The following is a 26,525-nucleotide window of genomic DNA, read 5'->3' on the forward strand; positions in this document are numbered from 1 at the left end:
ATCTGATCTGAATACTTGCAACAGAGTGTACTCTGCTAAAGACATATATCCCAGGACCAGCTGGGAGTGTACAACTCAGTGACAACAAAGTGGACTCAGCAAAAGGCATCCAAGGACCAGTTGAAGGTTTTAAACTGGATGATAACAGAATGAATAACACTAGAGATACTTTCTGAGCCAGATGGTGGTGTTAAACTGGGTGAGAGATTAAATTTACCATCCAAGAAAATGGATGTAAAATAAATAGAAAATAGCTGAGTTTCATATAAAATAATTTGACCAAAACTATTATTGTTTTTCTGAAAGATCAAATTTACATATATAACAAAACTAAATATAAAAATATATAAATGTATTTCTGTTTTATGCATGCAGTAATTCAAATACAAATATATTTTAATTTTTTTCAATTCATATAGTTATAATCATTGTTCAAGATGTGATTTTTACACAAGACACTGCTACGGTGCAGAAATGTATGATATATCTGATGAAAATAAAATGACATGAGATATTCTTTGTTCTGGTGAGAACATTAGTGTGAACATAGTTTTTTCGTTGCTTTCTATTTATTTTACTCAACTTTTCCATTTCTTAAGTACATCTAAAAAGCTATAGAAAGCTTTCATTTTTTCCTCATGCATTTTACGCATTTCCAGGCGGTCTTCTTCTTGCTGGCGTTTCTCTTCTTCTTTGTTTGCTTTGAGCCAGTTCAAAATGTCCATGGTACTGCATTCTGAAGAACGCGGTCGTTTTGGCTTAAAGCGTCGAACCTTTTCTGTGGAACTCTCAAGAATTTCAGTTGCAGAGTTAGATGATGTACTAGCCAAACTAATTGAAATCACATTTGATTGTCCAAGAATCTCTGAGATTTCATCATAGAAGCTACACTTTCGTTTTAATCCTGAGTTTCTATTATATTCTTCAACTTTTTTGAAAGACAGTTTTAGTGATTTCCATTTGTTTTCACATTGACGAGCGCTAATTTCAAACCCATACTCAAGCATCTTTTTAGAAATTTCTTCCCAAAGATTCTTTTTTTTAATGTTAGGTTGCAAAAAAAGTTCATGATAATGCTTATAAAGTTCTATGAAGAGCCTTGTCGACTGTTCATTCCATTGGTATGCATCTTTCTTGAAATCAGCTATATTGATGCCATTCTTTGATGTGAAAGAAGATTCTTCTGGAAGTTGGACAGACTCTGAAGCTATTGGGGTGCTGCCATTAGTTGTACTTCCGATACTAACTGTAGAAGGTGGATTAGACCAGACTGGAGGAAGAGGTAAAGCAGGAGAGGCAACATCTACTGGTGATGCAGAAGCTACTGAAATAGTTGGTTGGGTAACAGATGTTACAACAGGCACAACAGAGTTTATATCCTTTACAGAATTCTTTATTGCTTTGACATCCTTTCCTCCATCTGAAAAAGTCAGCAAAATAATGCAAAAATTATAGAAAACATTTTGTAAATCGTCTGGCAATTTAGACAACTTCTAAATATTCCCAAAACCAACAATTTTTTTTCCCCTAATTGTTTTCTGGAAAAACTGGTAATGTATTATCCAATTCTCAATAAATTTTGGTGCTCAACAGTGGGTCCTTCATAGGGGTAGCCAGCAGCATCATAGGCCCCTGGGGAAATCAATGCACTGAACCCAATAGTATTAATTTGACAGCAAGACAGAGCATACATAGATCAGATTTGAGCTCCTAAACCTATGAAGCATCCAGGCAACTACCAAGTGTGCCTGTGCCTTAAGACAGCACTGGGGGCAGCTCAAAAGGGAGCTGCTATGTTGCTGCTCAAATAAAGAACACATTAGATGGTGTTGTCCAAGATACTAGTAAAAATAGCAATAATAACTTTCCATGTACTAAAGTAATAATGTTTGAATTTAGAGAAGCAAAAATGTTTAAATTATTGGTACACATTTTTTGAGTGAATGCCATTACAAGACAAGATATAATATATATATGCATTGGACTTCTTTCTGTTTTCATCTACCAAATCCACTTACAAGGCTTTAGTTGTCTTGGGCTACAGTAGAAGACACCAGTCCAAGATCAAGCAAGCTGCTTGATTACATGACCATACCTGCACTTCACAGCTGTGTCTGCATGCCTCACAGTCATACCTGCATCTCACAACCACATATGTGTACAGTCATACATACATATATAAAAACACACATGCATATATACGGGCCCACACCCAAACATATATGTGTGCATGTGGGTGCGTGTAGGTGTGTTCTGTGTGTCTTTGCTTTACATTGTACAATAAAAGTTTTCAAAATGTAGTATCTATGGTCAACACTAAAGACAGAAAAGCAATATAGGTCTGGAATTACTTCCATAAAAGAATCTCTTCCCATGACATACACCTTCATCAACCAAAGTAATTAGAAGGAAGGGAGTGAAACGGTTGACCATATAAAAAGAAGGGCACACAGCAATAATTACATAGTGCTGACATTTGTAAAAAATTACCCAAACTCTACACCATGCGGTCGACAGGTTAAGAAGGACCTCTCAGATTCCTGAAGGTGCAAGATTCTCTCTCGTGACAGCAGTAAACTGAACATCTGGCCAAAGAAGGTACTGGTGGTGGTCCAGCTAGCAGGGGACAGCAAAGATCCAGAGAAGATATATATTAAACTACACCAACATCTATCCATCCACTTTTTCCACCCAATTTTCCTGGACAGGTCCATGGGGTAGAGTCTTCAGGCAATCTTCCATCACACCCTATCAGAAACAACCATCATTACATTTTCTGGCTAGATTCCCAAGTGTGACCAACTGAGATTATGGATATTACCCAACCAGCTCATTCATGGGTGATGGGTCCACTTTTACGTCTTGTGCCAATTGGCAAAATTTAAAGAATCTCTCTTGTGATTCCTTCCTACGACATTCTAATCACATGTCAGTAGTACAAGAGCTGTTGTATCTCAACATCTCTACTCAAAATTAAGAGAATTATTAATCAGTTACGAAATAATATGAACACAACGTTGAACATAGTATTTTAAATGAATAAATATTAATATAATTACATTGGTAAATGCCTTACCTCCTTCATTTGCTGAATGCCACCGTTCATCAGATTCTAACAGAACAAATACTGTATCATTAGGAAGAAGTGCAAAATAATCTTCATCATCTACATCAGTTCCATCAGCTTCCAAAACTAATCGAATATCTGTCCCAGTGGTTAACCCAAGTTTAAGTTTTCCTACAATAAAAGAGATCAATAAATAATATTAATTTTATCCTTAAGTAGAAGGCCAAAATTGTGAATGAATACAAGAAGTATCAATTAAATGGAGTACAGCATATTACTGGGATTTCTCAACCATAAAGTCAAACTTAGAAAGAATGAAAAAGAAATATAAGAATAAGAGTAAACGCTGCATGTTCTATTATTTGTGCAGCCACTTTCTTTATTCTGTGTTGTATCAACATTGTCATTTAGTTTATGGGATTTGATATATTTCAAAATGAAATCTTATTCTTTGTCATGAGCTTTAGTGATGCTTCAACAGGTTGTTGTTGTTTAACCACAGAATTGAGCAGACTTATGATCAAAAGCTTTCCAATCATTAACATCTCATTTTTTTCAGAAATTATATATATATGTACACATTATCCAACATGTCCTTCACTTTTGGTCTTAAATGATAACATGTGATAAGAGGGGCATTTCGTTGCCATTTCTAGTAGGTGAACTAAATACTTAGAGGCTCCTTCATTGACTAATGTTTTAATTGTGATCTATGCTGGCATAGGTTGGACTGTCTTGGAAGAGAATTTTCTGCCAGGACTATTTCCTTAGGAGAAAGTCTTCTCCATGTCCAAATGCATTCAAATGTATTAAATATAATTTTACCCCAAAATATTTTATCCAATGCTGCTTAGTGTGACATTATTTATCTAATTTTAGTCTCACCAAGCTTTACACACTTCAACGAATGTATCATATAAGGTTTTGATAAGAATGATTTTTTTTACTTATTGAGCTATGAATGACAGATTTGGCATTCATAGCTGAGAAAGTGGAATAACATAAACGCATGTGTCCTATCATCCAATGATGCCATTCACAGTGCAGCATGTATTTTCACATATGTGCAGGAGGAGAATTTCTGCTTTTGTCTATTTCCACAACAGCAGATTTTCTCATATCCAAATGTACTGTAATATGTTAAATATGACTTCACACAAATGTCTTTACATGTATTTTGATACAATAACCATTGATTGTATTTTGGAGATTTCTTCAATATCTTTGGCTTTAATGGTTATCTTTCTTATTGTTAACCAATATGACAGAGTCAATTGATTATATCTATATTTATCATGGAGCATCACCAAGGCTAGGTCTTAGCAAAACCCTGGTCCATCTCCACACAATATCAATATTGTTTCAAGAAATGTTTGTTGTACTTCCATTTTGTTTAAAGGTTTGGTGTGGAGAAAGGGAACTGTGTCCATGGTCCTCATAAATTTTGCAAGAAGTTGAAGTTTACATGACTGATATTCTTGATCAACACATAGTTTGTGGTTGCAGGAATAAATTAACAAGGACAAAAATTTAATTTTGAGGAAGAAGTATCAGTTTATGTAAATATTTAGCAAGGGAATTAATAAGAGCCAATCTAAGATTTTTTTTTTTTTTTTAGTTTGTGTTATAAATACAATAAAATCAGCTACTCTTATGTTTTCTAAGTTTGCAATTTTAACAATTAAAAATATGTAGTTATGTATTTTCACCTCACATCTTGTTTAATTATTGATTTTATATTGTTACAAATTACTGAATACAAAACAATTACAAAAATATTTTACCCTTTAAAACTAAATCTTGCAGATTACTTGCTACAACAGGTTTTTTCGTAGTTCTTTCGCTGTTCCAGATTTTAAAGGCCTTGGCATTTTGGTTAGGAGTTTGGCTCATGTTTGAAGAAAAACACCTACATCAAGCAACCTCTGAAAGATAAAGGAAACAAAAATTTAATATTTAACCCTTTTATTGACATTTCTAGTAGAGGCGCTCAAAGCCAAGTTCTAAAGTTAAGTGGAGTGAACACATAAAAGGTGTCAAGAAACATACCAAATAGTTTTTTTACCCATTTCCCTTATATTATGTGAAATCTTTTATTAGTTATAATATACATAATTGTATTCTACATTCATTAATTTTATGATTCAGTAACAATGGCATTATATATGAAACTTACAACTACTAATATAGGTGTGACATGAAAAAGATGTAACTCCAGAGAATTATCCAGTGTTGAGCAGTTATGACAACAGGGTTTGTTTTGGTTCTTCAGATGTCAGTAGCCACCAACACATCACAGGATATTGAGTAGATAGTTCAAAAACACAGGAGGTCAGTCAAATAAAGTAATGACTCTAGAAAGTGCTTTGAAGGCCATGAAATTAACAAAAAAAAAAAAAAAAAAAAAAAGAGGTTCAATTTTTATCACACAAGCAAATTGAAGAGGTAAAAATAATTGTTGAAAAGTTACCAATTTTGAAAAAATGTGCTCTTTTATTAGCTACACCAATGGAAAACATATATTCATTAGGACTTTTATTGTCCTTAACTGCAGAAAGCAGTTTTATATACCACTCTATTTTTGTTGAGGAATATCATGTTTGAAACTATTTTCTGTTGACAATATGTCAAGTTTATTGAGGCAACATAACTTGCAGAAAATACTGATTCTATTTTTTGGTAGATATTTAACATCATTATTGGAGTCATCATCATCATCATCATCATTTAACATCCGCTTTCCATGGGTTGGACGGTTTGACATGGAGCTATCCAGACTCCAGCTGGTATGGTTTCTATGACTGGATGCCCTTCCTAACACTTAACAGAGTGTGCTGGGTGTGTGCATCCAGCACCAGTACCTGAAAGGACAATCCTGTATGTGTAGAAGACAGTGATGTTACTTAGCTTGATGTATCTTATCAAGGACAGCAAATCACCACATCTCCCAGTCTCTTGTCATTTCTTCAATGAGGCCCAGTGTCTGAAGATCATTTCTCACCACTTTATCCCACATCTTCCTGGATCTACCCCTTCTAAAGGTACTCTCCACAATTAGAGCTTGCACTTCTTTATGCAGCTATCCTCATCCAAACGCATCACATGATCAAACCAGTGCAGTCTTCTCTTTTGCACATAACATCTGAATAACTATGAAATTTAATTTTTAAAGTAAAAGAGTTAAAACATTATCATTTTTTGTCCTCCACCCCAAATTTATAGTTTACAACTAGTTTTTTCTTACTTAAATCACAAAAGAATATCAATAAATGATGATGGTTGTTACTGGTGTTTGTTTTTGGAATCTTGGATGTTCATCATCAGAGATGCTGACACATTTCAATCAGTATTCTCTTTGGTCATCTTTAAGTGACACTCCTGAGCTAAGCTAGAGACCTACCCTAGAACCTTTATTTAATCCTTTAGCATTCAGGTTAGTCTGTCAAATGCAATGCTTATTTATTCATGTTGTTTTGAATTATTCATACAATATTTCATACCTTCAAGATTTCAATGATATGATTGTTTAGTTCTAGTATGACATTGTAGAGTAAGGTCAGACAGGCCAGGTCTGGCCAGTTTGAGCATAAAACAGGTAGAATATTTTGGCTGGATATGGCCACTTTAAATGTTAATGGGTTAAATACTAGATCTTTTATTCTAACCAATCAAACAGCCGATCATTGTCAGAAACAGTGTTGTCATTTTGATGTACAATATATACTCAAGTAATATTTGATCTTGCCAAAAAGTCAACCTAATATTTTAGGTCTATCTCAGTAAATATACAACTGGGTGCAGTGTATCATTACATATACAATTTGTCAGTCTAACAAATCCAGAGACAGAGGGAAAAACTAAAGAAAATTTTAGTTATACCAGCCTTCTGGAATGTATCACCATATGTTATTACTTAAAGATATTGGCCATGGTAATGATTTATTAATGTGGGTTTTATAGCACAAAATGTGTGCTGATGTGTATTACCATAAATGAATTTCCATAAATCTTCATACTTTTGTTTTGTAATGATTTACACAAACTAAGCCTTTGCCAACAAAAATTACAATGCAAATTTAACATGAAATTCAATCCTAGGAAAAGAAACATCTACATAATAGTCAACCCTTTAAATTCAGCCTTAAAAAATGGTCTGAAAAACTCAACTTTTATTTGGGTATATACAGTATTTTGGCATTTGTCATAATATTTGTTCAAATACTAATTTGTAAAATCAGTATTTGTTTCATTTTAAAAAAACAACGGTAAAAACAAAAATGCAGGCAATTATTAATCGCTAAAAATATGCATATAAATGCTAATGATAATCTTGTTTTGAGGAATAAAACTGTTATTATTTTAAGCTAAATAAAAGTTAAGTTCGGCCCCTAGATTATCTCAGAAGAAAGTATTTAGCTTGGTACTTTATTCCTTCTGTTACTCCACTATTAATGAGTAACCAGAAACAAACACAGTTTCTTCTCATTGTAATCAAAACAAAAAAGTTATGAATACTATCTTTTTAAAGAGTAGTATTTTTACAGTTGGTAGAACAGAGAGTAAGTTAGCTTTAAGCTGATTAGGAAGACTTTCATTTGGGGAATTGTTGATTGTCTTTAAGTTAACATGTTTTATAACGTCTTTTCTGAGGTAATATTTTCTTTGTTATCAAACAAATCTTAAATATAGTTTACCATAACAATTAGACCATATTCCATTTCCAATGGAAATCAGCATAAAAAGAGTTGAATTTGATGTGCATTGTATAAACTAAGATGACAACTACCTAATTCACAATATTTTTAGCAGATGACCATGTAGCTTCATTGTTACTAATTAGTGAGAGGAGGAGGGCCGACAACCATGATCTATATAGGACACTGAAGGCATGTGACATTAACCCTTTATCATTTAAACTGGCCATATCTGGCCAAATTATTCCACATGCTTTATGCTCAAAGTGGCCAGATCTGGCCACACCCATCTATCCCATAATGCCATTCTAAAAATAAACAATCACAACATCGAAATCTTGAAGTGATAAGATAATGCTTGATTAATTCAAAACAATGTGTATTAATAAGTATTACATTTGACAGAATAATCTGAACTAGCAGGACCAGTGAATATTTCATAGAATTAATAGTAAACTTATTGAGGTATTTCTGAAAAATTTATCCAAAAAACCTGAAAGTGTAGCCTGTGTTGTGTCTGTATCAAAAGATAGTCACTTGTCTGCTAATCATTGAAAAGTGAAAGAAATTGAAATACAATGATTACTTAATGCACTTTATATATTTTATACACAATTTTATAGACTTAATACACATCACTCTCCTTTCTCTCTCTCTCTTCACCTTACCCCCTTTTTCTTTCACTCTTTGCCTTTCCCTTCAATTAATCACATGAAAGCATTAAAGATGGGCTAAGTAACAGAAAAAAAAACTTAGTTAAAAGAAATTACACATTTCACGCACCACCATCTCTCCCCTTCCTCCTTCCCCCTTTAACTAATCATGTGGAAGCATTACGGATGGGTTAAGTAACAGTGGAACAAACAGAATTATTATAAGATACTAAAGGGTTAAGATAATTGAGGTTTAGTTTTGATAGTTGCAAACTGATTTCAGTAAAATAAATGTGGGACGAGTAGTAACACTGTTGTGGAGAGAGAAGCTCCCATACCATATTGTCTTGCAGCAGGCTTCCATGGGAAATTTTATTCCACTAATACCTTCTGACAATCAATACTTATATTTTAAGTTTGGTACCTATTCTATTGATCTCTTTTGCTAAACTGCGAAGTTACAAAGCAACATTGGTTGTCAGGTTGTGGTAGCGGTGGGAGGCAAGCATACGCACACACACACATGACAGGCTTCCACACAGTTTCTGTCTACCAAATTGTTTCACAAGGCATTGGTCAGCCTGAAGCTATAGTAAAAGACACTAGTGCAAGGTGCCAAACAGCAACATTGAACTTAAATCCACATTTGCAAAGTAAGCATCTTAACCACACGAACATGCCTACACACACACACATAAGTGTGTGTGTGTGTGTGTGTGTGTGTGTGTGTGTGTGTGTGAGTAAAAGGGATTACAATCTGAGCTGTTATCATGAAGCATGTCTGCAAATCTCAGCTGTCAACAATATGTAGATATTTTATGTTTATGAAGAAAACTATTCATACAAGTTGAAATTCCTTGTCCAGTATATGAGCCACAGTGTATGTATATATTGAAACAAAGACAGGAATTTATGGTATTATTTTTAATTCTGTAGTTACAATTGTTTCATTACAACATGAGAAATACATTTTATGGACATAAATGTTAATATTAATAATTATATGATTATAATGAATTCATAATATTATAATGCATACACAGACATTATTATTTAGTACTTACGTGCAATTCAATAGACACACATACACACACAAACGTGTGTGTGTGTGTGTGTGCATATGTGTGTATGAATATATACATATCAGAAAAGCATAAATTTCACATATAATTCATACATTAATTGTGCTCAGCTTTAGTTTCATTAAGATAAACACCAAACAAACGCATAATTATATAATTGTGATACATAATTAATTTAAATTGAAATAATTTACTACAATGAAATAAGGTTTGAGTTTAACAACCTATTATTAATTGAGTTCTAAATTGCCATGGATTTATTTTTTGATGTTTATATATGAATTTGCTATATGGATATCCATTACAAAAACAGAAATTCAGCTACCCAGAGTTTCCTGGTAGGAATATGAAATTTATTTCACTATTTTTCATGTTAGTAATGTCAATATGGTGGGTTAGTAACTCTGTATGATTTAAGAGAACTTTAAATAAGAACATGTAGTTTGAAAAAGACAGAAAGTGATGAAAGGTAGATAATTCAATGAACATTTAATAAAGATAGGTTCTTAGATGGGGTGAAAATTTCATAAACCAAGCAGAAAGGAAAACAAAAAGTGGAAAGGTTGTTGGAATGATAGAAGTTACAAGAGTTATCAGGCATTTGTGGTGTATAAACAGGATATCTCACTGCAAACATGATGGTACAGGTGGAATATATTCACTGATTGGAGCTCCATAGAATTGCAACCAAATTAATGGGTTGTGGTCTGTCTGCTAGTTTATATTTAATTCCTACTAAAATATACAATGGAAAGTGTGATATGATGAGAAAATTTCATTCCTGGTATTTATACAGTCCCAGGAGGTTTATAAATTCATCAAATGATAAAGTATAATAAGCGAGCCAACAGAACAACTTTCTGATTCATTAATACATGATCTGGTCCTAGAATCTCCCAGTTGACGCTATAGGATGCCCGTGTCCTTAATCTTCCAGATAAATGCTGAGATGGTTGTGGTATGTCTCTTTTTGAAGTACCTAAAGGAAGATGGTTGTATCTGAATTTAAATTTTCCTTCCACAGATCCTTTGTAGTGCTTGGTTTCTGTCCAGCTGGTGTTGTTGTTTGCTGTTACTTGTGCCTTGTGAAGAATGGAGGACATATCAACTACCTATCCGAGAGGACACATAGATTTATCTCTGCATGTGCACCCAGGACTAGTTTAAAGCATTTGTTAAAATGTTGATATAGGCTTTTACATTAGGGAAACAGAAATAAGTAATGTTAACTGAATCTGTTAAATATTTTGTTATAACTATGGTTGTGGGGAAAGTGTTTCTTTAATAAAAGTAAGAATTTTCTACCTATATTTGACATAACATTTAGAGAGAAAAGCAGAGTGAACCATAAAAAGGTTGCAGGACCTACTCCTACATCTACATGGTTGAGAAGGAGGAGGGCTATAAAAGAATTTATCAACAAAACCACTATCCTGTAAAGCTTTAAGACATGGGCTGCCTTTACAAATAATTAATTTACATATGATTCTATAGCTAAATTTAAAAATTAGCCATAGACTGGTCTGTCATAAATGATGTCATATTATTCTGGCTATGGACCAGTAAGGTAGACAAACCTAATATTCTCAATTTGGTTTGCAATAACTTTGACATCTGATATGTGGAACACTGTACACCTGTACAGAGAATGTTGATTTGATAGAGGAAGTGAGCACGAATATTTGATCATTATAAACAAATCATCTGTATGGGTTGTTCAGCAAACTGGTGGCTCACTATGATCTTGAGTTCTTGGTTGCAGAACGAAACCCTCATCTGTCATTATGACAGGAGAGCCCATCACTACCACCATCATTTGATGTCCGTTTTCCATGCTGGCATGGGTTGGGCAGCCTGATAGGGGTTACATAAGGTTCCAGAGTCTATTTTGGTTTGGTTTCTACAGCTGGATGCTCTTCCTAATACCAACTGCTTTTCAGAGTGTACTGGGTACTTTTCATGTAGCACTATCACCAGTGCTTTTTATGTGGCACCATGACCAATGCTTTTTACATGGCACCAGCACCAGTGAATTTTATGACACCAATGCTTTTTACAGGGCACCTTGGTCTCAGGATATCAATTCTGTTGTGGAGGGCAGGTCTTGTTGAGTACAGCAATGCATCACATATCTCAGTCTTCTGTCATCTTCATAAAGGTGAGCATTTTGAGATCAGCCTTCAATATTTCATCTCATGTCTCCTGGGGTCTCCCTCTTTCACAACTTCTCTCCACTTTAAGTGATCAGCACTTGTTTATGCAAATGTCCTCATCCATCCACATCACATAACCAAACCTGTGCAGTCTCGTCTCTTCCACACTGCATATAATCTTCTTATGCCTATCTTTTCTCTCAAAACACTAGTGCTCCGTCACGTGTACACTGATATTGCACATCCAACAAAGCACACCAATTTTATTCCTCTCTAGTCTTCGCACGTCCTCTGCATTCAGGGCCCATGTATACACACACACACACACACACGTGTGTGTGTTAGAGTGATATAGTTTTCATGAAGCAATATCTGATATATATATATATATATATATATATATATATATATATATATATATATATATGTATATATATACATAATCTTGTTGCTGATCCCTTAATTATGTTTATAAATGTATAAGAACTTTTAAATAAGTTCTTCACCGATAATGGTGTTTACATACTGAAGGGCTTGGTAAAAATTATTAATTATTAATTTATTAACAAATTGATAATCCTTTACCCTTTTATTTGTAATAATTATAATCTTTATATATACATATAAAGGTTTCAAATAATTTTTTCTTAAAACCAAATGAATGTAAGTTCAAAAATGTTAAAATTACAGTTTGATGGTTAGTACTAACCTGATATTTCAATATTTCAGGGTTCGGATTCCTTCTTCAGGAAATTTACAGAGAAAAATTGTTTATAGCTGAATTCTCTGAGAGTACAGGTCAGTCATTGACCTGTAATTATTTTCTTTTAACTCGTATAGCTTGGACTTTAAAAAATATTTAATATATATAGATAAAATTCTTTGTCTGTCTGTCTGTTCCCAATGCATTCTCAAATGGCTAAACCAAATCAAATCAAATTTTACATAGTAATAGTATCAGACCCCGTAAGTGTCAACATGTAATTTTTTTTCATTGGGATTAAAACAATACAACATTGGCACTGGTTCAGTATTACATGTCAAAACTGAAAGAATAACATCTGTATTGTAATATGATATAATATTGTTTCACTTTTAATTCTAATGTGATAAGACTATAATATTGTTTCACTTTTAATTCTAATGTGATAAGACTATAATATTGTTTCACTTTTAATTCTAATTATATCTTAATGTGAACAACATTACACATCAGCAACTTTCTGTCTTTACAGCCACAACAGCAAAATGATGTGTCAGTGTATGTGTGTTGACTGACATAACGAACAGCTGGACAAAAAACAATGAAGTGGAAGGTCCAAGGTATATAGAAATACACATTTACCATTCAATTACCAGTTAATAATTATCACAGCAGTTGCAAATTCACTGTCAAATTATCAGTTCATATATGTGCTTCTATTTGGTTAATTTATACTGCAAACAAAAATAAGGACATACTACATACATACAACTGCTTACAATAATAGAGATTACTGCCTTGTAAAGAATGGAGGATATATCAACTACCTATCCTAGGGGACACAGATTTATCTCTACATGTGCACTCAGGACTAGTTTAAGGCATTTGTTAAAATGTTCATAATTTTTGGTTTACAATATTGAAAAAAATATGCCACCAAAGAAAAGATGTAATCACTCTGGAAACAAGAATAAGGCAAGGAGGACTGTAGAAAACTGAAGGCAAGAGTCTCAATACAGAAAGATGAGACTTTCTCAAGATCAGCAAATACTTGCTGCAGCACATCAACTGGAGTCTCAAGAGAGAAGGGAGATGAAATTTTACCAAGATCAGCAAAGGAATGCTGCAGCATGTCAGATAGACTCTCAATACAGAAGGGAGATGAGACTTTCTCAAGATCAGCAAACGCATGCTGCAGCACTTAATGATGAATCATTAAAACAATGTTTTAATGTGACGTTTTAATGATTAGAGAGCAGTCCAATAGAAAAGCTCTCAGAAACAGTTGTGAAGTACAAATTTGTTCTTCACAACTCCTGGAGCTGCTTTCAGATATGATCCATCCCATTCTTATAAAAATGATAATTTTGTCCAAATTGGTGTGCTAAACTAAAATTGTCATTTGTGCAAAGCTTTAAAATTTCCAAATGAAACTAATGGCATGCGCTGCTCAGGCAGTAAGGTAAGATTATCAGCACTACCAGTTCCTCCTCAACCTCTTATAGATCTTCTGGAAGGCACTTCCATCCAGTCTTAAAGGATTTTGTAAACAATATCAGACAATACAACTCTACATTTCAAATGACATCGTTTGGTGCATGGATTTATGCCAACATTGAAAGTTCTAGGGGAAGTCTATCACCTCATTGGTTCCCTGTTACCCACAAATGAACAACCACAGTTGCTCCAAATTTTCTTTATGAGTGATGTAGGACAACAAACCCGAAGGAGGTGTCAAAACTTCAGATGATGGGTCATGTTAAACGCAGCGCCAACTGCTGCAATGGAGAATATATCCACTGACAGCTTTTCAGTGCATTCAAAAATCACATACCCCCACCACACACACACCAATTTTCCGTGACTGGTTAAAGCCTGGAATACTCCAAACAGACGAATGACAAATCACTTAGTTGAATTAGCCCATCATTTACTCCACAAATGTTTTGTCATCAATGCTGTACTTTCCTGTATCACCTGTTTCTAATCCCAAGTGATGCCAGGCATCTCTGCTTGTACATATATATATATATATATATATATACATACATATCCATGCATGCATGCATATCTACATACACACAAGATGACAATCTCATAGTGCTTCTGTTTATTTTGTCCCTATCACACTGTTATTTCTTTCATGAAAGATAGTTATGTCTTAGGTTGCATAACTGTAAAAAAACACTTGTATCACTCATAAATAGTTTGTTGACAATCTAAAGATCTTTATTTGAAATATTTACAAAACTGAAACATAGCTAGATTTAACACTTTCATAATACTTTCCACTGATACAAAGATGTAGTTTGAACAAAAGAAATGTTCAAATTTAAAAAGTGAATGTGGAAAGACTATTTCCTTAAACCAAAATCTTTGCATGAATGGTGCAATCGATACCCAGATATTGATGACAATATATCATTCAAAAGTATTATGAACAAGGACAGAGTAACCAAAGAATGATAAACTAGACTAAAGATATGGCAGTCGCTTTCCGCCTGTACTGATACCAACTTTTGAATATGCAATTGACCTATACAGAAAATCTAACCCACAGACATTAAAATATGCAAATCTTGACATAAACTGCAAATTTCCATAGAAACAGTGATATGGACAGATTCTATCACAGAAGAAAAGAGGGAAGAAGAAACTTAAGTGTACAGACTGCCTCCAAGTGCTGTATGAAATAACTCAGACAGTATCTGCTAAACAATAGCAGCAAAAACAAATACACCAGCCAAGCGTTTGAAAATGAAATGAATAACATCCTGTGGTAGTGAATTCCTCAGGAAATACTTCCTGATAACTTCTCATTGAAATCCAAAAGTGCAAGGCTATCATGTCTCAGAGAAGACCTGGAAGGGAATCACTCAACATAAAAGGTTATGCACATACATGTTTCCTGTAACCTAGAAGAGGACGATAATATTAATATGGAGTAAGGCAACAAGCTGGCAGAATTGTTAATACACCAGGTGAAATGCTGAGTTCAAATTCTGCCAAGATTGACTTTACCATTCTTCCTTTCAGGGTTGATAAAATAAGAACCAGTTGAGTACAGAGGTTGATGTAATTGACTTACCCCTACCAGCAAATTGCTGGCCTTGTGCCAAAATTTGAAATCAATATTGATGTGGAGTATAGCCTCTCATGGAGTTGTGACTGTTACATCATGTTACATCTTGAAAGCTATGGTTTTGCAAGCCAAAAGCAGGAGATAGCTACAAAATATCTCATGAATAAACAGGACAGAAAAGTCCTTAAACTCCCATGACAGGATCTATATAAAATGGATGGAGGTGGAGGAAGATGCATAATAAGATCAGGCCTTTGAATGCTGCATCATATCACTTAGGCAACATTATTGAGCAGTAAAGAAAGGAGACAACCAGAGCACTTGGCCAATAATGCTGCACGCTTTGAGACTCCACGATCCTCACTCTAAATGAAAAACTCTTGAATAGGTACTCTGTTCCATATGAACTAAGGCTGGCTGAGCTGACCTACTTAAACAGAGGCTTGGAGGAGAAATACTCACCATGCCAACAATAAGTTATGTGAGGGTATATATCATTCAAGTTAGAGAATGCCAACAAGATTACCAGGAATAGTAGCCTCTCCTGGACCTGTGACAAGTACATCACATCTCACCTAGAAAGCTATGCTTTTCCTATACAAGACCAGGAGATAAATAATTGATCAACAAGAGAGATAAGCATGTTCCTCTAGACTCCACCACCACACTGAGATAGTAAGGGTCATGCCTTACTAGTGTGGAGAATATCACCTACATCAACAGCAGTTGTCCAAAAATGTCTGCAAAGTACTACCTTCACATGAGACGTCAGATTGTCGTTAAGACCATCTGTAATGCTATACACAGGAAGGATAGTCCTGACAACTGTTATAAAGCACACAAGAACCAGAAAGTATTCACAACTTTAAAAATAAAGAATACTGATAGAACATTCCAATTAAAACAACAACTTGGTGTAAGCTCAACAGGCCAGATATTGTTGAAAAGGAACTGTCATGCACCATTGTAAAGTTCAGTTGCCCAATAGATGCAAATCTCTCACTAAAAATTAGAGAAAAGAACATCTATGAATAAATCATAAGAAACCTACAGCTTTTATATCCAGGCTATAAATTTTCATTTGTTACTATTATCATAAGTACATTGAGTTATGTAACAAGAGATCTGCATAAAACCTGGAAATGATGGGTTCTCCAAAAAGAACAAAGCAGACTGATTTACATTCTCTACATACAATCGATTAGAGAGACAGCAAAAATTTGTAAAACATTTCAGGGATTTTCCATTTGAGGTTCCTAGTTAAATACATACCCTTAATCACATATACATATGGAATATACATGCACTCACAAACTTGCGTACGTACATGACACGCACATTCACAACATGAGTGTAAGCTTATCTGCATGCTCTACACACACACGTGGACAATCACACGCATATATGTACACACCAACGAATTCAGATAAACTACAAATCCCAAGAGCTGTCTTGATTTGAACAAAAGAGCCACTTTGCTAGTGACCGGCTCGAATTCTGTAATGTAAGTCAAAAAAAAAAAAATCTCAAAGCAACATACATAATCACACATATAAATGGAAAGACACACACACACTTACATTCGACCTTCATATGTTTTATTTAAAAAAAAGATTTTTTTACTCTGACTTCGAAAAACAAATTGAACATAACTTTGTAAAATGTTATCTCTCGAACTGGCTTGAAATTTGGGATTATGGAGTTTAGTTTATTTTGCTGAAAATGTTCAAAGAACATTTTTCAATAGCTTGTTAAAAGTTTGCACTGCAAAAAGTTGCTAAGAGAGCAACAGAAATGATCATAAAGAAATACACTAAAAATTTTTTTTAAATAAATAAACATTAATCTTATTTGCCTTTTGTCATTGAGATTTTCATGAAAACAAAAAATACACAGAAAAATTACTATAAAACACGTTCTTTTATATTAATAACTATATATTAAGTATAATTCTAGTATGTGTGTGTGTGTATATATATATATATATATATATATATATATAAATATATGGTAAATATATGTATGTATATCTTTATATATAACACTAAAACGATTTTTAAAAATGATACAAAAAATGATATTTAAAAAAATGATACAAAAAAATGGCCAGATTTCTACGATAAAAATTAAGTTAAACGAACTAGTCGAGGAGAATGAAGCTCCAACCTTTATAATCAGAATGAAGTAAAAGATATCTCGGTTTGGTGGAATCCAAAATTCCAGAACCGTGGAATCAGGTCGACAGGAATATACAGCTTTGGTTATAACTCCTTTATTCTTCTATTCAGTTACTTTTGTTACACTGGCAGGGAAAAACAGTTATTCCGTTGTAAGAAGACTAGGATAGCATGAACGAATCGCTTCTACTTGAAATTCACAATCGGCAGTAAGGAGTGGTAGTGGTAGAAGTATGTCTCATAGAGGTGGTTGCACTAACAGGCGGCAGTAGTATCAGTATGAATAACAATATTTTGAATGGATGTCGCTGTCGTTTTCTAACATTTTTCTGACTTTTTAAAATAAGAAATTGGGACATTTGATTGAAATTACAAAATATGCTTAGAAAATGCAAAAAAATCAAATCCTGATGAAATAATAAGTAATTTTTAATATAATTCGGTCGTGTTAATTTCCCATCTGATGACATGTTTGAATATACGAACGTTGCGTATCGATGGAAGCTTTGTAATAATATATCAGAATAAGAGAATAAGCAACACAAGGAATATTTAATCCTAAATTCTTGATTTTCCTGCAGAATATTGTGTTAGTTTTTGCATCTTGTAACTTTAATTTCAGATGCACCAGATTGCCAATTTTTTGTAGACATAAAAACTACATTAATTGCCAGATTAATGGTTTTTTTTTAAATTTTATTTTTTTAGGCAATTGGAAGTTTATATATATATATATATATATATATATATATATATATATATATATATATATATATATATGATTAACGAAACGGAATATCTTTGAACATAAGAACCATGAAATGCAAAAATTATCTTTAACATTTATTATAAATAACTAATTTCATTTCGTCAGGACTGTTACATTTTAATTGTTTATCAGAGTTGGTATTTGCTTTGCAGTGAGATAAAAAAAAAGTAAACAGAATAAAAGATTTTTCCTCTTTTCAATCTAAGATGCAGTGCAAGACTTAATATTCTAGAAAGGGCACTTACTGATAAAAGCCACAGATACCATTGCTTGGGGATAGGAACAGTTGTTTTTACTTGAGCTGACTTCTTGACACATATAAGTGATAAAAGATTAGAATTTAAACAGAATATCCATTCGATAGTTTCCTATCTTTATTGAGGAGCATCTTGTTCCAATATTTAGAATATAAAACACATTGTAATTATTTTAACCCTTTGGAATTTAAAGAGGCCATATCTGGCTTAAATATTCTAATATAAAAATGTTCAAACCAGCTACATTTGGCTCCTCACACATACCGAACAGTGTTATCCTAAAAAGAATCAATCATATCATTGAAATCTTAAAGCTACAAGGTAATGCCAGATTAATTCAAAACAATGTGAATAAATAAACATTACATTTGACAGAATGATCTGAATGCTAAAAGGTCAAAGTGGTTTGTGAGCTTACTGAGTCTTTTTAAAATAAAAACTTGGTTGCTACTGTAACCTGGTTGATTGTTTCTGTAGAAACATTACCACCACAATATAATTCTTAAGATGTCATTTGATCCCAAGTCAGCCCTGATCTAGCAGAGGTGTGAGTAAAGGTATTTTACTGTGGGCATCTCATTGTTTTGTATATACAAGATTTCATTATCCTCTTTTTAAGATGGCTGGGTGGTTGAAGAGAATTAGTTACAATTTACAACAAACTGAGTGACCATCTAGAAACTCTTTCATTGGTTTGTAATAAATATAATGGAGAGAATTATATCTGATAGAAACAAAACAAACATAGCAGTCAATTCAACCCATTCCAACTATATTGAGAAGAGGTAAGGTGTCAAACTGGTAAATCATTAGCATGTCAGGCAAAATGCTTAGCAGCATTTTGTCTGTCTTTTAGGTTCTGAGTTCAAATTCTGCCAGAGTCAACTTTGCTTTTTGTCCTTTTGGGGGTCAATAAAATAAGTGTCACAACTTATCCCCTCCCACAAAATTCCTGGCTTTGTGCCAGAATTTGAAACTAATATTAAGAAGAGGTACATGTATACAACTTTAAAATACAAGCTTCAAGAAAAATATTTCTTCCACCACTGAAGTCTAAAGTACAGTTTATAATGAAACAATGAAATGAGATGTACCTGAATATTCCTCATGTAGGTCACAACTATCATCATCATCATCATTTAATGTCCACAGAGCTGTCCTGTGATCAAAGACATTCCACACATAGCCACTTCATTTTTTTTTCAAGCACTGTATAAAGCTCACATTATCTGATGTGTCCTTCCTTTCATACAATAGTAGAGTATGATATAAAGAATTTGGCTGCTAATTGTAAGTTGAACAATTCCTTTATATGTTCTGATAACTGCAATGGAGTCAGTAAGGCAGACTCAAACAGATTCTTGCTGCTCCATTGCATTTATGTCTTGTGGTGTGCACTTCAATATTGCCAATATTGTTACTTCTGCATGAAAGTGCTTTTTTTTACATGCAGTAGAGTATCGCATATGTAGTATATGTAATTGTTGTTGTTGTTGGCACTCCGTCGCTTACGACGTTGAGGGTTCTAGTTGATTTGATTAACGGAACAGCCTGCTCGTGAAATTAACGTGCAAGGAGCTGAGCACTCCACAGACACATGTACCTTTAACGTAGTTCTCGGGGATATTCAGCGTGACACAGCGTGACAAGGCTGACACTTTGAATTACAGGCACAACAGAAATAGGAAGTAAGAGTGAGAGAAAGTTGTGGTGGAAGAGTACAGCAGGGTTCACCACCATCCCCTGCCGGAGCCTCGTGGAGCTTTAGGTATTTTCGCTCACTAAACACTCACAACGCCCGGTCTGGGAATCGAAACCATGATCATATGACCGCGAGTCCGCTGCCCTAACCACTGGGCTATTGCGCTACCAGTATATGTAATACAGTAAGTTAAAACATTTTAATTTACTAAGTTTATTCATGCAATTAGTACACAAAAGCTTCTTCTAGTGAGTGTTTAAAATCTAAAAATAATGAGTCAGGGAGATAACTTCAATAAAATATATTTCTGGAATAAATTTTTGAGTTTCAATTAGTTGATTTTATTGAGGCTATTTCCTTTCCTTATTGTTTTTAGATTTTAAACACTCACTAATGGGGTTTTGTCAACTGATTATATCTTTTATCTTTTACTTGTTTCAGTCATTAGATTGCAGCCATGCTGGGGCATCATCTTGAAGAGCTTTTAGTTGAATAGATCAACCCCAGCACTTATTTTTGTTTGCTAAGCCTGGTACTTATTCTATCAGTCTCTTTTGCCAACCTGCTAAGTTATGGGGATATAAACACACCCATACCAGTTGTCAAGCAGTAGTGGGGACAAACACAAAGACATACACACACACACATACATCATCATCATCATCATCATCACCATTTAACATCCGCTTTCCATACTGGCATGGGTTGGACAGTTTGACAGAGGACTGGTGAGACAGGACTGGTGAGACAGAGGACTGGTGAGCCAGAGGCTGCACCAGGCTCATTCTGATCTGGCAAAGTTTTTACAGCTGGATGCCCTTCCTAATACCAACCACTTTAAGAGTGTAGTGGGTGCTTTTTACGTGCCACCGGCACCAGGGCCAGTCAGGTGGTTCTGGCAACGACCACGCTAAAAAGGTGTTTTTACGTGCTACCTGCATAGGAGCCAATCCGGCAGCACTGGCAACAACTACACTTGAATGTTGTTTCTCACATGCCACTGGCACATGTGCCGGTAAGGCAACGCTAGCAGCGATCACGCCCGAATGGTGCTTTTCACGTGTCACTGGCATGACACCCAATCCATGGCCCTGGCAACGATCACGCTTGGATATGCTTGTAACGTTCCACTGGCACGTGTGCCAATCAGGCGGTTCTGTCATCAGCCACGTCAGCAATTATCTGGCTGGATAACCATATACCTCCTCCACTGCGAAACACCTATTTCTGTCTCTCTGTCACACATTAACCTTTCATCATCTGACACAAGATTCAAGCGGTGATCACCTTCCTTGTCTTGCAAGTTACTTGGTAAACCTGCCAGTGCTAGTGCCACTTAAAAAGCATCCAGTTAACATTGTAAAATGGTTGGCATTTGGAAGAGCATCCAAGTGTAAAAATCATGCCAAAACAGACCTTGCCTGTGCTGGTGCCACATAAAAAGCACTCAGCCCACTCTGTGGGGTGGTTGGTGTTAGGAAGGGCGTCCAACTGTTGAAACCATGCCAAAACAGACACAGAAGTATGGCACAGGCTTCTGCTTGGCCAGCTCCTGTCAAATCGTCCAACTCATGCCAGCATGGAAGGAGAACAAGCACATAGATGCGAAACAAGGTGGAAAAAATAGTACTTGAATACCAGAGGAAGAGTAATATGCTTTATTAAAAAGCACCAAAAATATCACAAAATCTGTTACTCAGAGTTTCACATTCCTGTTCGCCGGACAGTTTTGTTTAGAATATATATATATATATATATATATATACTATATTTTCATTTATATACATAATTATATCGAAGGGATCGGAAAACATCTCCACACACTAGACATAGACACCAAAGAGAGCAGTAAGTATTTACTTTTACTTTTAGCTCAAAATTGGTCCAATACACCAATGATGCCAGTCCAAAACATAACCCGACCTCCCCCTGTTGGAGTCTCAAACGATGAGGACGGTTCCCGTTACTTGATACCCAACCTTAACTCCAGCCATCAAGGGTAGCATGGCATTTGTCAGTGAACAGAACTGTTGAAAAATCTATCTTAATATACTCTTCTGCCCATTTCAGTCTCTTCTGCTTATGAACAGCCTTCAGAGGTGGGGGGGGGGGGCTTGTAAGAGGTATAACATTCCTGGCTACCTGCTTCAAGAGGAGACACCTGGTAATTTTCGATACATCTTCCTTGCCACAATGTTTGAAGACTTCTCTCCTTGTCAGACATGGTTCTACACAACTTCCCTTTTCACATGTGACAAAGTACAATTCAAAGCAACCCTTGACGTACCCTTATCTAACCTTGACTGAACAGAAATAAGAGACTGCACAAATTTCATCACTGTTTGGTGATCTCTTTCCAGTATTTTTGATATTCTTATAGTTGTTTTTCTTTTTGAAGCTCTGACACAAGCTCGTTCGAAATAAGATCACATTTCTGAGCCATAATGAGACTTAAGTTGGGCACCTGCCTAATAATTTGGGACAGCAGAAAAGTTGCTGCTATACTGGACAAACATGGCTTCTGTGAGTTTATAATTATTACACACTGGGAGAGGATTACTGCTCTGATTTTACCACAAGCTATTGGTATGGCAAAATGTGGCTTTCCCAGCATATTTGAAAACAAGTATACTTGGTCACCTATCTGAGCTCTCTGATGTAACAAGAATGGAGAAATATTGCCCAGCAGCCTCAACATTCTGCCTGGCAAGAGGTGAGATGTGTGAATGAGCTGGCTGCTTTCAACACTCTGCAAAAAGGTGCCAAAAGCAGCATTTTATAGTGTACAAAAAGAAGATTCTAGAAGATTAGATCATGCAACAGCTTGACACTAATTGGTTGCTTACTATGCTGATCATGTGGTTCAGTCGTAATGGTTTGGTTTCAAATAACTGCTAAAATTATTCTCCTCCCCGTTCTTTACATGAAATGTAAGAGAATGAAACAATAAAAAGAGGATTTACTTAAAAAGAGAATAGTGCATGTAGACTTGAGTAAAGTCCAAATTTTTTGGTAGCTGTGGAAGGGGTAGACCCAGGAAGACATGGGACAAAGTGATGAGAAAGGATCTTTGGATGGTTGGCCTCGCTGAAGAAATGACAAGGGACTGGGAGATGTGGTGATTTGCTGTAAAATCACTGTCTTCCACATGTACAGGCTTGTCCTTTCAGGTGCTGGTGCCACATGAAAACTATTCATGCTGGTGCTGCATTAATGCACCCATGCTGGTGCTGTGTAAACACACCCATACCAGTGGCATGTAAAAAGCACCCAGTACACTCTGCTAAGTGGTTGGCATTTGGAAGGGCATCCAGCCATATAAACCATGCTACAACAGACAATTGGAGTCTGGCCAGTTCCATGTCAAACTATCCAACCCATACCAGCATGGAAAGCAGACATTAAATGATGATGATGATGAGGAGGAGGAGGATGAACTATCAATACAGTAAATAAGTCAAATATTGAAATACAAAAGCAAAAAGGCATGTAATAAGGTGAAAGCAAATAAAATGTCCATGCTCATAGTTCGTATATGCAAAATTGTGTTGAGATGCAAAACACATGCAAATAGAGAAAACATTTCTTAGAAATGAAAGTTATGAGAACACTGAATAAAAGAGATGCATAGATGATGTTTTATTGCTCAGAAATATGGAATACCATATAATATGCAGGCATGTGTGGAATTGACTACAATTGAAGTCTGCAAAAAAAATTGTTAACTTTGGACATGTCTGCTGCAAGGATATAAATGTGTTTGTGAATGAATGATGTTTACAGGACAAGCCAATCTTATTTACTGTTTTTAAAAAGTAAACAAAAACATGCACAGAAAATGTCAGTTGTCACCAATGATCAGAATGCTGTTTGGCTGTACCATAGTTGTTGCTATTGTAGTCCCAGTGTTGTGGTTGTTGCAGACAGTATCATTGGATGGCACTAGTATATTATAGCAGTTCATTAATGCTGCTGTGGTAGGTGGTTGAGTTAATGAATGAAAAGGTTTCTTGGACTACCTGAAGAAGTAAATGAACAACACTCACAAACATTTAACAGAATTTCTTATCGCACATAAAGATACCTTTAACAGTTAACAACAGTAATAATTGCATACTGGGAGAGAGAGAGACACTGCTCTGAATTTACAGCATGCTATTGGTATGGCAACATGTGGCTTTCCGGACATATATGTAAACAATTGTGCCATTGTCTTGGTGATCTATTTGAGTTGGCAGATGTAGCAAAAATGGAGACATATATCTCTCAGCTGCCTCAATATTCCACCTGGCAAGAAGTGAGATGTGTGAATGAGTCAACTGCTCTCAACACTGCAAGGAGTGTAGGTGTCAAAAGCAGTGTTTTATAAGGTACAAGAAGATTCTAGAGGATTAAATCATATGACAGCTTGACAGTGATTGGTTGCTTACAAAACTGGTCATGTGACATTATTGTAGTTCACTTTTGGTGTCTGACTGCTTACCTAGTGGTTTGGTTTCAAATCACTGCTACAAAGGTAACTACATTTTTTTTTGTAGAGCTTGGAGAAAGTATTAATATTGTCAAAATCAGTTGGTTTTCAGGCTTGCACAGAAACTAACAAACTGTAAGTAAAACAAATGAAAGGGAAATAGTGGACAGTGAAGTTGGATTCACCAAATATTCTAATTAAATTGAGCAAAGTATTACTATAAACTTCTTGAGTGTATCAAATGTTAAAAGAAGTGAGAATGATCAAAAGCAAATAAACTAGACATAGTTATTTTTATACAAAATTATGGCCTTCATTCTATTTGAATTGGTCCTGCTAAGGAAATAACTTTCAGCAAAATTCCATATCTTGTAGATGGCTACTTATGGTTTGTTGCAAGAATTTGTCATTATAAACAGATGCAGTTTCCCCAAAGAAAACTACTTTTGTGCAAGCCACCAGTCTCATCTTTTATTGGGGACTTTTTATTGGGCTACATTAAAACTATTATAGGCCCCTGGTCAAATCAATGCACTGGGCCCTATAGTACTTTTATTGACAGCAAACCATGTCCTACATGGGTCAGAATTAGGTTCCTAGGCAACTTCCCAGTGTGCCCTGATAGAAATGCGTATTAGTGGTTGCTGTTGTTTAGCCCACAGTTCAGCTCCAGTTCTTGTAACTTTCCTATTTTTTCGTCAGGCAAGGTTTGACACTATTTAATGTCTTCTTTTATTTAAACTAGTAGGATTTGATTTGAGGGAGATTTGACTGATATACTGAACGTTAAAATAGTTCCTCATTTTAATTCTTGACGTGGAAAACGAATTCTTTTGATAACATAGATACTTACATTGCATAGTGGTCTTGGAAACACAGAAGCGTCCTTCTTTCTATCTGTCTATATCATATTTCCTGATGTACAGGTTTACATTTAATATTTAAAAGTGAAGACGTTTTAATATTATTCTCTGTATCGCTGGGATCAATTTTTCATTTTGTACCTATTGCTTACTAAAGTAAATTAAGCAGACAATAATTTGACTCCATAAATGTAAAGTCTTTTGCCTCACATCTATAGAAATGCATAATCATCAACATTCGAAGAAATTATTGATTAGAAGTTTGCTTCCCAGCCATATGGTTCCGGGTTCAGTCCCACTGTGACACTTTATGACTTCTACTTTAGCCCTGGGCCGACCAAAGACTTGTTAATGAAGGATGTGGTAGACGGAAACTAAAAAAAGCCCGTCGGGTGCACGCACTTTTGCGTTTGTACTTCAACTTCACTATCTCTTCACAACTGCTGTTAGTTTGTTTACGTTCTTAAAAGAAGTAGTGGGGTCGATACGTTCGATTAAAACCCTTCAAGGCGGTACCCTAGCCGCAGTCGTTCGACTGATACAAATAAAAGTCTAGGTATCGACAAAATATAGTTCAGCAAAAAGGTAAATATTGGCTTCAAATTTTGGCAAAGAGCCAGCAAGTTCGATGGAGGGACAAGTGAATTACATTGATTTCAATGTTCAACTGGTACCTATTTTACCAACCCTGAAGGGATGAAAGGCAAAGTCGACCACGGCGGAATTTGAATTCAGAGCGATAAGACGGACGAAAGGTCGCTTAACATTTTGTCCGGAGTGCTAACGTTTCTGCCAGCGCGCCGCCTTATGTTAGGTAAATATTGGTCTTTTAAACATAAAAACACGAAATGA

At 35.1% G+C, this 26,525-nt stretch overlaps 1 protein-coding gene across 4 annotated transcripts; it reads right to left on the reverse strand.

Annotated features, from left to right (window-relative positions):
* Positions 1–337: 337 nt before the first annotated feature.
* On the reverse strand, positions 338–26,518 carry LOC106873631 (uncharacterized). 4 transcript variants are annotated; one of them, XM_014921088.3, is made up of 4 exons: positions 25,664–26,518; positions 4,852–4,992; positions 3,077–3,238; positions 338–1,420 (listed from the first exon to the last, which is right to left on the reverse strand). In XM_014921088.3, the coding sequence occupies exons 2-4, from the start codon at positions 4,958–4,960 to the stop codon at positions 579–581; spliced, it is 1,113 nt and encodes a 370-aa protein (XP_014776574.1). In that variant the 5' UTR covers positions 4,961–4,992; positions 25,664–26,518; the 3' UTR covers positions 338–578. The 4 variants fall into 4 exon arrangements, with proteins under 4 accessions (XP_014776574.1, XP_089209950.1, XP_014776568.1 ...); XM_089353824.1 differs by lacking the exon at positions 25,664–26,518 and adding an exon at positions 19,732–20,266; XM_014921082.3 differs by lacking the exon at positions 25,664–26,518 and adding an exon at positions 17,601–18,127.
* Between the last annotated feature and the right edge of the window lie 7 nt (positions 26,519–26,525).

This window comes from Octopus bimaculoides, chromosome 6, assembly GCF_046866305.1.
Source record: "Octopus bimaculoides isolate indiv1 chromosome 6, ASM4686630v1, whole genome shotgun sequence".
Lineage (NCBI taxonomy): Eukaryota > Metazoa > Mollusca > Cephalopoda > Octopoda > Octopodidae > Octopus > Octopus bimaculoides.